The sequence below is a fragment of the Agelaius phoeniceus genome, chromosome 3, assembly GCF_051311805.1.
Source record: "Agelaius phoeniceus isolate bAgePho1 chromosome 3, bAgePho1.hap1, whole genome shotgun sequence".
NCBI lineage: Eukaryota > Metazoa > Chordata > Aves > Passeriformes > Icteridae > Agelaius > Agelaius phoeniceus.
This window is the reverse complement of record NC_135267.1, coordinates 94,939,645-94,952,766: the sequence shown is the minus strand read 5'-3', so window position 1 is coordinate 94,952,766 and position 13,122 is coordinate 94,939,645. Positions and strand designations below refer to the sequence as shown.

General features: G+C 43.0%; 1 protein-coding gene across 3 annotated transcripts in view; it reads right to left on the bottom strand.

The window, feature by feature from the left end:
* The window catches only part of SMYD2 (SET and MYND domain containing 2), a 29,010-nt gene extending 16,390 nt beyond the window's left edge, over positions 1–12,620 (bottom strand). Inside the window, exons 1-4 of one of the 3 annotated variants that reach the window (XM_054629873.2) lie at positions 12,343–12,620; positions 9,633–9,696; positions 2,734–2,844; positions 1,059–1,119 (exon numbers count right to left, since the gene is read on the bottom strand). In XM_054629873.2, the coding sequence (XP_054485848.2) occupies positions 1,059–1,119; positions 2,734–2,844; positions 9,633–9,696; positions 12,343–12,524 (418 nt within the window). In that variant the 5' untranslated portion in view covers positions 12,525–12,620. Of the gene's footprint in view, positions 1–1,058; positions 1,120–2,733; positions 2,845–9,632; positions 9,697–10,489; positions 12,296–12,342 lie in introns of those variants that run through there. The other 2 variants (XM_077175901.1, XM_077175902.1) reach the window with 2 other exon arrangements.
* Between the last annotated feature and the right edge of the window lie 502 nt (positions 12,621–13,122).

Here is a 13,122-nt window from a genome sequence, read left to right as displayed (position 1 = left end):
AACAGAGGTGCTTGCTAACAAAACAAAGGCTTCTAGAAGACAAATAGGACACTGCAACAGAAACAAACATTTCAGCCTTTTATCTCTCAAATTAATAAATTACTGAATACAAGCTGAAATGCAGAAGAATACACAGAAAGTTACCCATTCTCCTCAACCTCAATCCTGCCAACCTACCTGTAGAACTATCCTTGCCACAGGCAAAGTTAAATGTTGACATTTTTCCCCCTCGTTCCCCCCGTTGTCCCAAAAGCAATGGCAGGAGCTTTTGTTCAAGAAGCAAACAAGACCACTGTGCTTGGTTACCCTGCTACCTCAAGTCCTAGCAATGAGTACATTTATTCAGCATTTTGCAAAAGGTTTTGGAAGCCATGAGAGTGAGTAATGTGAACATACAATCCATTGCCTCTGTGTCTATTACGCTCAGCACCAAGAAAGAAAACAACAGGCAGGTGAAAACTGTGCCAGGATGGGCACTAATGGTCAGTTTCTAACTCAGCCTCACTGGATGTAAACAGCAGCTTTCCAGTTAAAAGCAAGCCATTGCCTTATCTCCTTCTTTGGATTATTTTAGAGCATTTAGGACATGGAATCATATATATAACATGTCAGATTTGACTGGCAGTGACAGATACTGAAGCACAGTCCAGAGGGTTCTGCAATTAGCCCCTTAGTGACTGTCACCATCAAGCAACTGTGCTGTCTCTGATTTTATGCCTCCTGGTAACATATACCAGCTATTTTAATTTTGCAACATTACAATTCTCAAAAGACACTAGAATACCAGAGAAGCAAGAGATGGATGTATACTACATAATTAACTCTGTATAGGTTTTCATCCTTGTTTCACAGCTCCCACAAACAGCCAAGGAAAAAAAAAGAAAGAAGAGCACTGCACTTTCAAAAAAATTAAGAACCACCATTCTCTTTGTATACTCCTTTCCTCCAGCAGGAACAGGATGTTCTGAAAGGTGTTGATGGAGGGGATCCATGGGGAAACAAATCATTAATATAGTTAAGTCAAAACCTCTGTTTACCTGCAAGCCTTTTTTACTTACGTGATTCAAACTCTCTTACAGCAAGCAGCTTCTCTGACTGTGTTCTTTCAGGGTGAGTTTTCTAACAAGAAGGGGAGAAAAAATAAGAAAACATTTTAATGTTTCACTTCAGCAGTTTTGTGTACTCATTCAGAATTTGGGAACTCCTACCTGTAAGACAAACCCAAATCCACAGTCTCTGGAATTTATAGGAGTAGATGAACAGCAATGAGTTAAATTGACTGCCCTAACTAAAGGCATAGAAATATTCTCTCCACACCAAATTAGGCAGCCAAAGATGAACTCCTCTCAAATTTATATACATAAACTGAACAGTATTTTAAATATGTCATTTGCTTTGTTCTAGACACCCAGAAAGCTGCTAACAATAGCAAGCAGGCAGAAGACAGGCTTTGCTTTGAGGAAAGTGAATAAACTGACTGTTGACAGAGTTCAAAAGCAATGCTCCACTGTTGGCCTAAGGCCACTTCTTTGTAATCTTGGCCATTAAATATGGCTTTGCAGGTGGCCCAGCAGCTGAGGTTCAGGGACTATAGTTTGCATATTTAGCTTTTATATGACATGTAGGGTTCTCCCCCCTCCCTGTAAGCAATGAAAGCAGAAATTTACTCCAACGACTTTTTGTCATTAAACATTGGATTTTGTTTGTGGATCACCCCCAAACGGCTTTAATTAAGTCACACACGTGTACATTCATGCACACACATCTACACACACAGCAAGGATGCAGCTACCTTCCCAGCAGGCCACCAAAATCCTCCCTACATACAGTATCCAGGTTGCCCTTGTCACATAAGCAGACCTCAATCATAAAAATATGCTTCAAAGAGGATTTGTTTTTGCAGAGAGAGTTTAGAGCTATACAAAGATACACAGCACAATAACCTTGAAACTCATGAATCCCATCCCACCCCTGTAAGCTGTTGTGTTATCCATATAGTTAAGGAACACTCAAACGGAGGTTGACATTGCAATCTTCTTTCCTTATTGACATTTTTTTTTTCCCAAACACTAAGGGTCTGAGATTTCTCTCTCAAACTCTGGCTTTCACCAGCTAACTCATAATCATAAATGTTTATACCTGAATACCTCAGAGGTGTTTTGACTAATAAATGTACTGAGATTTATATGTTACACAATGCCGTGCAACTGTAGCTGAAAAATACTACAACAGACAACTGCTTCATAAAGGTATCAGAGCCTGCAGCCAGATAACTCCAGAAGCATTCCTTGGAATTAAACCCAAATAGCAAATCTTATTCTTCTTTCTTTTTATCAGTGTGGTCTTGGTGCTTGCCCACATGTGTACCCAACAGCTCAAGTCTACCAGAACAGAGGCTGAAACACCAACGTGAAACCACCAGTAAATATTCCCAGGCTCTGTTCAGCAGTACCTTGGCCACAGGTTACAGCTGAAGACCTCGCTAGCCTTTCTCTAGCTTCCCACAAAAGTCTCCAGCTGGATCATGCTGGCCCTGACCCTGCTGCAGTAGAGTGATGGTCAGTGCATTCCGCTGCTCGAGCTCTGTGTTCCACCTGTCTGTACACAGGAAACTTGTGTCTGTGCGTCCGTATGTGCTTTGCAGGGACAGTTACTGTCGGCCAATTTTCATTTTCCTGCCTTCCCTGGCACCCAGAGCAGGAGCAAACCTCCCAAGCCTCGCCTTCTGCTCACCTGTTTGGCAAGGATCCTTGCTGTTAGCCTCACAGTCTCTGAGGGATGCCAGTTCTGCCCAAAAGTGCACATGGAGGCACATTCCAGCTTGTGCATTGGCCAGTCTTCCTTCTGAAAACAGAGGAAAAAATAATTAAAAAAAAAAAAAAGAGCCATGGAGATAAACTTATGAAAAAGGGGATGAAGCTAGTCCTGCCAGATCCTAGAGGTCAAGTGAAATGTGTTTCCTTTAAAAAATAAGGTGACGCTCAGTAAATCAGAACAAAAGCTTGAGTCACATTTAAGGGGTAGAGCTATCCTGCTTTTTCCCAAACAAATCCACAAGGGATGAGCTGAGGTCAGAACATCTTCATTTACTCAACAGAAAAAAAGTATTAAATGACAGAGGAGCAAACAGACAACATGATTTATAAATCACCAGTTCTTGTTGTTCAGATCAAGCATGTGAGGACGCAGTAGGTCTGAGCTTGATGACTTTATTGGGTTCATTTCCATTTAATGCCTTGGCCCCTCACTACGAGGTGACCCTGCTGTAATCAGGAGTAATGTGTCTGAAGTCAATGGATTCACAATCCCTAACAATCATTTGACGGTTAGGTCAAACACAAACATTCTGGTGGAATTATCAGATTTTTTTCCTTAAATGTTGAAGAATAAACGTACAGCCAGACAAGGAAAAAAACACTAATACAGACAAACATTTTAGCAGAATGTCTAGAATATAGTTTAGGTAATGCATAGCATATTCCTAGCTCAACAGACAGTAACAACACACAGGAGTGATGGCAAAAGGCACTCATTGGCTTTTGTCACTCAACAAATTTCACCCAAGGCCACAGAATCTTCCAAACAATAGCACAGAATCACATCTAAACAATCTGCACTAGCCCAGGCTGTCCTCAGACTATATCAAATTTCATTTTATTAATTCATTTAAACATGGAAATATTCAAGCAATGCAGTTATTTATTGCTATAGCTCATCCCAAACACATGTTCATAGCACTATGTTAGAACAGACCTATAGTTTTCTGTCTGCTTAGGAAGCATCAAATTTTGCTTTCATACCAGATTCAAACTGGTGGAAAACACTAGCAGAGAAAAAACTCACAACAAATCCCACAAATCTGTAAGTGAAAACTTGAAAAAGTTTTAGCACCTTCCAGAACGTTCTGAAATCCCATTACTGTGATTCACTCAGTATGGCAGACCCTAAGTTGGCCCACTCAGCCCCAATTTTCAAAAATAATTTTAAAAACCCACCAGTGTGGCCCATCACAGTGACTGAGTGGCACAGAAGGAACAATTTCCCTCAGCTGCCTTACCACTAAGGGCAAGAGCTGTTTGAAACACCAGGGACACACCCTGGAGGCTGTCTGAAGCATCTGCACAGGACTGGTAGATGTGCTACTGGTCTGCTGGGAGATGGACTCCTTGTGGGAACTACAGACAGCACCCCAAAGCAGGGAACAGTCAGGGGAATCAGGACCCTCAGTGCCTCCTGCCTAGGCTGGTCAGCTTATGTACAGGTTTTGCAGATCAAAACAAAAGCCAAGATTACTAATTTCAGAGTTACTACACCAAAATTTCTTCCAGTGAAAACAGTTATTTTAAGTGTCCTGGGCACAGACAGCTTTAGGAGGTTATTTTATTAGGAAAAGAAAGGTCAGCACCTGCCCTGGCCTTGGGTAGGGTTTGAAGCAGTGAAACACTGCAAGGGTATTCAAGCCCTTACAATGTCAACTTTGCTGTCTTCAATATCCCACTATGGTACTTCCAAAAAACCTACATACAGCCTGCTTGAAATAAGCTCCAGTGTAAATATTCTAAGAGATGTGGCAATACAGACCAGAACCAAAATAGTATATTACACTGTAATCATGTCATGTGAAATTACACTCTCAACTCTCCTACAGCTGTCACACTACAAAATGACCCCAGAGAGACCCATTTCCCACATATGCCCCAAAACCTTTTCTGGAAAATTCCTGACAGCCTTTGCTTAGCAATCTACAGGCTAAAGGCTAAAAAGACACAGAGGGAAATCTCATTTCTCACCTCTTCTTGCTTACCCAGGACACCCACTAACTTTAGCATGCTTGTTCAAAAAGTGAAGGCACTGAACCTGAAGCTTTGCAGGACTCTCATCCATACACACCCATTAAATAAACAGAAGAAATTACCTGATAAAACAAAAAATCAAAATGCAAAATCACGTGCCTGTCTTGAAGCAGTGTTTTAAAAAAAATCCATTTGTCCCTTTATTCTTTACACATGGTTAATTAAAATCTTTCCCCAGGCAGAATCACACTGAGTTATATGAACTGGTAGGGAGGTTAAAGGGACAAGATACGGCTGAATTGTGCAAAATGAGATAAAAGCCTGAAACACCACAAAAAAAAGAGGGTTCTGATGACTGAGTAATACCTGGGATAGAAACACCATGACAGCAGCTTTCCCTGCGATCACAGCAGGACTGTATTTTGCATTCTTTTCCACATTTTCCTCCAGGTAGTTTGAATTATAACAAGTAGCATTGTTCTAGCTGAATCTCTAATGCTACATTAATGATATTTTCTTCCTATTTTCATTACATCCACAATATTTTCCCCTTCATTTAGGAGTGACAACATTTTTGGAAGGGAAGTTCTTTAAAGCTTATGCCTTTTTCCCGTCAAAGCATGGGAACAGTCCTCTTCACCAAGTTCTTCAAAAAGATTCTGCCATCTAGGACTACTGGATTGATTCCCAGAACACTGTCTTATACCTCACCACAGGAGAAAAACAACAAGTGACAAAATATAATATTAAAAAAAAATTAATCCCAAGTCCAAACAAATGTCCTCATACCTCCTTTTTCACATGGGCTTTTTCAATACTAAATAAAAAGTTCTATTTCACTCAATTGAAAAGAAACACAGATAAATACCAGAGAGAAATGATGGGCAAGTCAGTGCAGGGTTAAGCTCACTTCTTCAGAATCTTAAGGCCCAATTGTGATCAAATGGCATCAAACTCCTTAACTGAATTTCAGTGAGGCAACTTCTGAGGTCTGATATTAATTAGTAAAGTTCTCTGATACAGCCTTTCAGCAAGCAGTGAAGGCAGAAGTTTTATATATCTTCAGAGCCACCCTTCCCTATCATCATTTACCAAACGCTGGGCTAAAGAGGGTATTTGACTTTCATGGGCTAGCATTTAACATGTTCACAGGAGACATTTGCCAAAGAAAAATACACTGGGAAAGTTTTTGTATAGGGGGACAGACACCCAGTGCAATCTTGCAGTGTCAAAAACCTTTTGTGCAGAATCCTTACAGCAAAAATATTTTGTATTTTTTTTCTACATCTTTACAGAGACGAGTAGGCAATTTCTACAAGGTCCCATTTAAAACACACCTGCTTAATGCTAATTACAGGTGTGCAAGTACATTTTCAGGCTTACTAGCTGGTAAAAATACCTCTTTCACTCACTCCAGTAATACCAACTTCAGCAGCCTTTAATGCGACATGTTAAAAAAAAACCCCATAAGTGGTTTGTTCAAAATATATTTCAAATGTTGAAATTCACCACAGAAACATCTCCTTCTGCACACTGGCTAGCTATCTCCAATCTCTTTGGGATAAATGATAGCCATGTGTAATAACAGCAAGAGGAGTTCCAGTAGCTGGTTCATGTTCACCAGGCCCACAAAAAATTGCAACACATAACCCTATTAAAACATTTCTCTTCAGGGTGTTCCAGCAGCTAATTTCTAAAGAGAAAAAAGGAGCACAGGTCTCCTCCCGCTTGACTAAAATGATTATAATTTAAGAAGTCAAGACCCAAACAGCTGCAGATGGGGGCTGAAAGCCACTACTATAATAACAGGCATGCTCTCCAAGGAGGTGAAACTGGAGAGTGGGACGGTGTGAATCTGCTGGAAATCACAATCCCTTTTAAAAGGAGACCTGGATTCGGGCTTGGGGAAAGAAAGATCCAGCAAACCCAGACTAGATTCAACCCACAAAACATTAAGAGCAGCAAGGACAGGCAGGGAAGGCAACTTCCACTCTTATGTGCCCTGAATCCACACCTATGCAAGCATCTAGCTTAATATAGGTGAAACATGTGGTTATCCATCCCAAAAGCAAAATAAGAGACCAAAACAGGAACACTAAGGAGCTGTGCCAAAGCCTGTGTGTGTGTGCACAGATCCACCTCTCCCCACAATGAGCAAGAATTCCTATGAATTGTGGAATAGGACATCTTTAAGTAAGAAAACAGCAAGCTCAAAAGCTTTGGGCTTTTATCCCACTATGCCTCACATGGTAAACATCTGTCTAACTGCATTGCCTTGACTGAGAAGGTACCAATCAACATATGAAATCATATCATGTCCTTGTTGGGTGCATACAATTTTTAGCTGAATTGACCAAAAAATATGGATTTACAGGGAAAAATTAACTTATAAAATAAAAATGAAATGAACAATACTATGACAGTTCTCAAGTACAGCCCTGGCCTTTTATGAGTGTCTCATGATGTCTGACATCCATGCAGGCAAAAGGGACACATTTCCTGTACATTCCAGTGTTACAAATTCAGTATCAAGGCACAGATATCCTTCTTAGCTTTTACAGAGAATTGCTGAACTGCTGAAAAGTGCCTTTGAACAAGAGGCTGTCTGTGTAGCAGAGTGGAGTCAGTGGAGACCAGTTTCTAGAGAATATTGTGCTTGAAGGTAATTTTGAAAGAATGTCAAAGAATTCAATCTCAGCAACATTCATAAATTTCATCAGACTGACTCAGAAGGGCCCAAAAGATGGAAGACAGTGCTATATAAACTAGGGAATCAAAAGCCATTTGTATATCACCAGCAAGGATGAGGTACTAGTACCTGAGCATGTCATACTATAGTTTAGACATCAACAAAATCTAAAAAAGGCCTTTATATCTAGAGCATCATACCACACAGCAACAGGTAGGAAAGATTCTAATTCACTAACTTATCAGACAGACAAGCTTTTGCTGAGCAGCAGATTTAGCAGACTTAAGGACACTCAGTTTGAGCAGTTCAGGTTTTTACTCTAGGAACATGACCCTCTAGAGAGAGAGAATTCTGACCACCAAAACATAAAGATTAAAAAAAAATCAATCTAAAAAAAGGCAATACATATACAAAACTTTACAGAGAAAAAGAAAATAAAATAAATCAATCCCTCCTTGTTTGTAAATATAGAAGTATAAACTTTGTCAAGGCTGGAAGTCAGGACACTGAGGGAGGGCCACTTGGTGATGAAAGCAAAGGACCATTGATGAGAAGAAATAAGTTCTTCCACCTCCAACATGACATCTACTTGCTATTTTCCCCAGCACAAATTACTGAGCTTTTCTACTTGAGAAAATCTTGCACAGCTGTTTCATAAGCCATTGTACATTTTATATAGTAAGAGAAGAAACAGTTTCAGAAAAAAGCTGCTAAACAGCTGCTTTGTTCAAGGATTTCCTTACCTCATCTAGTTAAAAGCTTGCAAGAAATAATGACATGAAGAAACATTTCTTAGAAACAAGCATTTTTCATGAACGAATCACAGGCTTTCTCTACACTGTCTTTAAAGCTCATACAGATTTCTCTCAAGACCCTTAAAGATGCTCATACAGTAAAATTTCACTTTGGCAATTCTATGAACTACTGCAAATTTTGTAAAAAACTCCTGTTAAGCCTTTTGAGATCTCCTGATGCCTCAAAACCAAAAGGCTATTTGATTCACCCACAACTCACTAGGATTCTGTGGGAAAGCAGGAAGTAGGGGAGGTAATAGAAGGAAAACTGAGGAGAGATCAGGCTTCTTTTGAAACGTGTGCAACAGGAGAATAAGAGACATCCTCGAAATAAAAGCAACAGCCATGTCCAAAGTGCCTGGGCACTGAGCAGCACAAACCATGACATCTCTGACCAGGTAATGACAACAGGGACCACTTGGCATGGCCCCATGCACCCAAGAGCACATTAACATGTGGGACAAGATTTGGATTATTTATAGCAGGCACACAGTGGCTTGCCAGGCCTTGGGTCACTCAAATCCCTCACACTCTGTGCCCAGCACCACAGACCTTGCATAGCTCACATTATCCAACCAGCAACCCAGATGGGTTTTTCCACACAGAAACTGGATCATTCTTCCACATCAGGCTGAGGGCCCAAAAAGGCTAGATTCTAATAGTCTAATCCTGTCTCTTTTTTTCTTTTTTCTTTTTTTTTTAAAGATGCTTATTCTAATTTGAATAAAAAACAGAGTGAGAACCGTATGCAAATGTTTTGGATGTCTTTGTATTGCTCTACTTTAGTATGCACTTACATTCTACATCCTTTAAAAAACCAAAAGGAATAAAATTTTTAGCTCACTGAGTAAGTTCAGGAGAAAGCCTGGTAAGTTGCAAATGGTTATGACTACCATCAGCTGTGGTAGTCTCAATAATCAAAATATTTCAAATATTCTAAAAAAAAAAATCTTAAAAAACTCTCTCTCTCCTAAGATGGCTATTTAGAGATTTGATTTTCTTCCATTAGACACGGGATCTCTTACCAGTTTAGTGAGCTAATGCTAAATTATCAGGTCTGTCCTTAAAGGAAGAAGTAATACAGACATAATTAGTGGGTTGACAGGCAGCTTTAATCAAAGTCTCAGTGGTACCAAGCCCTGAAGCTACTGATCTTGAAAGAGTCATGCAGACCATGTCGAAATCCTGTAATTGTCCAATGCACAGCTCCATGGTCAGCATCTGTGGGATACTGGAACTGACTGGACTGCTATTAACCACAGCTACAATTAGAGCATATCAATGCCACACAAACAAAAACTGGAGTTCTGCACCCCCACCCTCCTTCCCCCACCCTCACAAATTGCATGACCGTACCTGACATTCCACATTGCAATAAAAGGCCTGTTTGCATCTTCCACACTTGGACAATCCTTCTTTCCTTAAAAAGAAAACAGAAGTTATTCTGTTCTAGAAACCTGAATGAAATAAAAGTGTATACTGGATCACTTTTTGCATCTAATACAGTTTCATTTCACAATGAAAACTGTATTAGACTTTCAAAAGCACATTTTTCCACGCAGCTCTCATTATGCAAAAGCACTCTGCTTTCTTGAAAAATTGCTGGGTTTGAAGACATGTTACTCCATGCTATTTGACAGACAGCATCATATTTTGCCACTATACAAAGAATAATGAGCTAAAGTTATTGTGTTTTGCAAACTTTAAAATTGCTCTGTTCACCAATATTAACTCTTTGGTTCTGCTATGACAATTCTACTGCTTCTTTGGTTACAGAATGCATGACCTTTGTTGAGTAAGTGCCTCCAAAAGCCCAGAAAAAATACTGTGTTATTAAATATACTGTTTGATCTCCTGTCACCTTAGAGCCCCTTACTGTCGCACCCTGTCTGCTCTGATATCTGTGTATTCTGAGCAGACCTAAGGCCCACACTCTCCTCTTTTATATTTGTATATACCCCACCAGAGGGAACTGCCACGAGGAAGGTCCTTTTCTGCTTTAAAGTGCATGTGTTGCAAGAGATCCCACCAAAAATAGAACATGTGTTACCCAACAAGTGACATTTTGGTGTGACAGCAATAGGGATCTCTCAGCAGTACTGAATGCTTTTAAAATGTCTGCATACCCTCCCTGGGCTAAGTAGAAATAAATAAATAAATAGCCTTACACTGAGGTAAGCTCATTGGAGTAAATCAAGGGTGAGGGTCCTTACATGATGTGACAGTGTGCAACATTTGGGTGGTCACTGGCATTTGGAGTCCATAAAACCCAGCGAGCCTGGCATCCTCTGATTGTATCTGCAAAGCACACAAGGTGCAACCTGAGCGAGCCGGGCTAACACCATGACTCCTCTTGCTGACATTACAAGCAAGTATTTAAAGTAACAACCACTATCTCATGCAAATACAATGTTACAGCCTCATTTTGCCCATGTAGTCACAAAAGTTCTTGGGACAACTTGGCCAAGTTTCCCTTCCCACGGCTGGTGTCGAGCCCACAACCTCCCTGCTAGGGCTCTTTGGAAGTCCTACCAGCACAGATTGGAATCTGTACGTGCTAGTTCAGCGCTAATGCAACAGTCACAGACACAGAACACATGTCTGAGCACTGGCGGATCACCTTACATCACCCAGACATCGCTCCTCTTAGCGGCACTTCATCACCCTGGTGTGAAATAAATTTCAGATTACCGCACTAACTGCTGTCCTGCTGCAGGCAGTGGGTTCCTTGATTGCCGTGCTCCTCCAGAGCTCCAAAGGAGAAGCTTGCATGGATAACAAGCAGCTGCTCCCGAAGATAACCAAAAGCTATTCCATGAGATAACTATTATCCTTACAGTATTACTTCACCTCAGTGAGGTATGGAAGTATTCCCGGGTCCTGTGGCAGACAAATCTGAATATGATAAACAAAACTAGACAGCTTCTCTGGCACAAGGAAACTTGTGGTTAGGTACAAGAGTTAAAAAAAAAACAAAAAAACTCTTAAACCAAACACAGCACTTCAATGCAAACCTTACAGGCTGGGAAAAGGTGTAAAGGAGGTGATGAAAATCACCTCAGCTGTACCCTTCTTCAAATTAATGGAACTCCCTTCACCAGCTTCACTAGAACTGTATTAGGTGCTCATATGCAAAGAGCGGGGTGAATCAAGTGACCAAGTCATAAGCAGATAAGGTAATGAGGAAAGAAAAAGGAGGTATGGACAAAAATAGCACAATTGCAACAGTTGTTTTTCTTTGCTGAGGCAACTACTAACATTTGCTCTGAGTTATAACCAGGTAAGCACTTAATTCCTCTGCAAGCTGTCAGAAGCCACAAAAGTACTACACTTTCTAAAAATATGGTGTGGTGTGATGTGCCAGAGTGTCATATCCATGCTGAATTTGCTAACCCCAATACACCTTTTAATACACCCTGCAGCAGCTCACATTGAGAGGCTTGAGGCAGACACTGAAAACCTCCCCTGCACACAGGTGAGGAGGAGCTGCAGAGGCCCCGGCAAATTCGAGCCCCCGCATCCCTCCAGCACCAGGAATCCCGAAGCACTCAGGAGCAGGCAGCACTCCAGTCCCAGTATTCCCAGCCAGGAGACAAACAAGTTCTTGCATTGCCTGTGCTCCGCCCCAGTAAAAGTAATTTGCAGACTAAGGTTTCAGACACAGGTAATATACAAGTATTGGTGTATATTTCAATACGGAGATATATACATTTCATTCATAGATATTCCATCCGCACTAGGGAATGTGAGGTGTGAATTAGGCGATTGCAGACCCTTTCTCCTTTATCAAACCTTCATTAAAACCACCGAACACCAAGTTATTACAAAACTAGACGGATCAACGACACTTCCTGCCAGAGGATGGTTACGCACGTGTCTACGTGACCGCCAGAGCACGGGAAGAGCAGAACTTTTTTTTTTTTCCTTTTCCTTTCTCTCTCCTGAGCTGCTCAACACGGAAAACCAGCTTTGACTTTAGACCTCCGCGCTGCCAAGCAGCACCACGAGCCGAGGAGGGGGAAAGCAGTGCCGCAGCCCCTAGAAGCCGGGCGGGCCCGGGCCCTACCTGGCGAAGCAGGCGTCGCAGTGGCTGCCGCGCTCGCTGACCGTCAGCACGGCCGCGTAGGCCGGGCAGCTCAGCAGCAGCTCGCCCACGGCGAAGCGCCGCAGCGCCCGCAGCCCGCGGCCCTTGCCGGCGCTGGCGAACCTCTCCAGCCCGTCCAGCTGCGGCGCCGCCTCCGAGCGCATCCCGGCGAGGGCAGCGAGCCGGGCGGGCTCGCGGCGCTGCTCTGGGAGCCGGGGCCGCCGCCGCCGCCGCCGCGGGAAGCGCCTCCTCCGGGCGGCGCGGGCCCCGCCGGCGGCTGCGCACCGGGAGCGCTGCCCGCCGAGCCCTGCCCCGGCTCCGGCACCGGGAGCGCTGCCCGCCGAGCCCTGCCCCGGCTCCGGCACCGGGAGCGCTGCCCGCCGAGCCCTGCCCCGGCTCCGGCTCCGGCACCGAGCCCTACCCGCCGAGCCCTGCCCCGGCTCCGGCACCGGGAGCCCTGCCCGCCGAGCCCTGCCCGCAGCTGCGGCCCCGAGCCCTGCCCGGCCCGCGGACACGCTGCCCACGGCACGCTGTGTGCGGTGGAAGCATGCCGCGGACCCACCCGGATCTCGGGCAGAGGGGGCTCTCCCGCTGGCCTCACGGCCCTCTCGTTGATATTAGCACCTAATCCAGCTCCCAGCGAAGTCAGTGAAGCGAGTCCTATTCACTTGAAGAAAGGTACAACTGAGGTGATTTTGCTCTCCTCCTGAACATCAGTGGCTTTTCCCAGCCTCTAAGATTTGCTGTTGGTTTTGTTTTTTA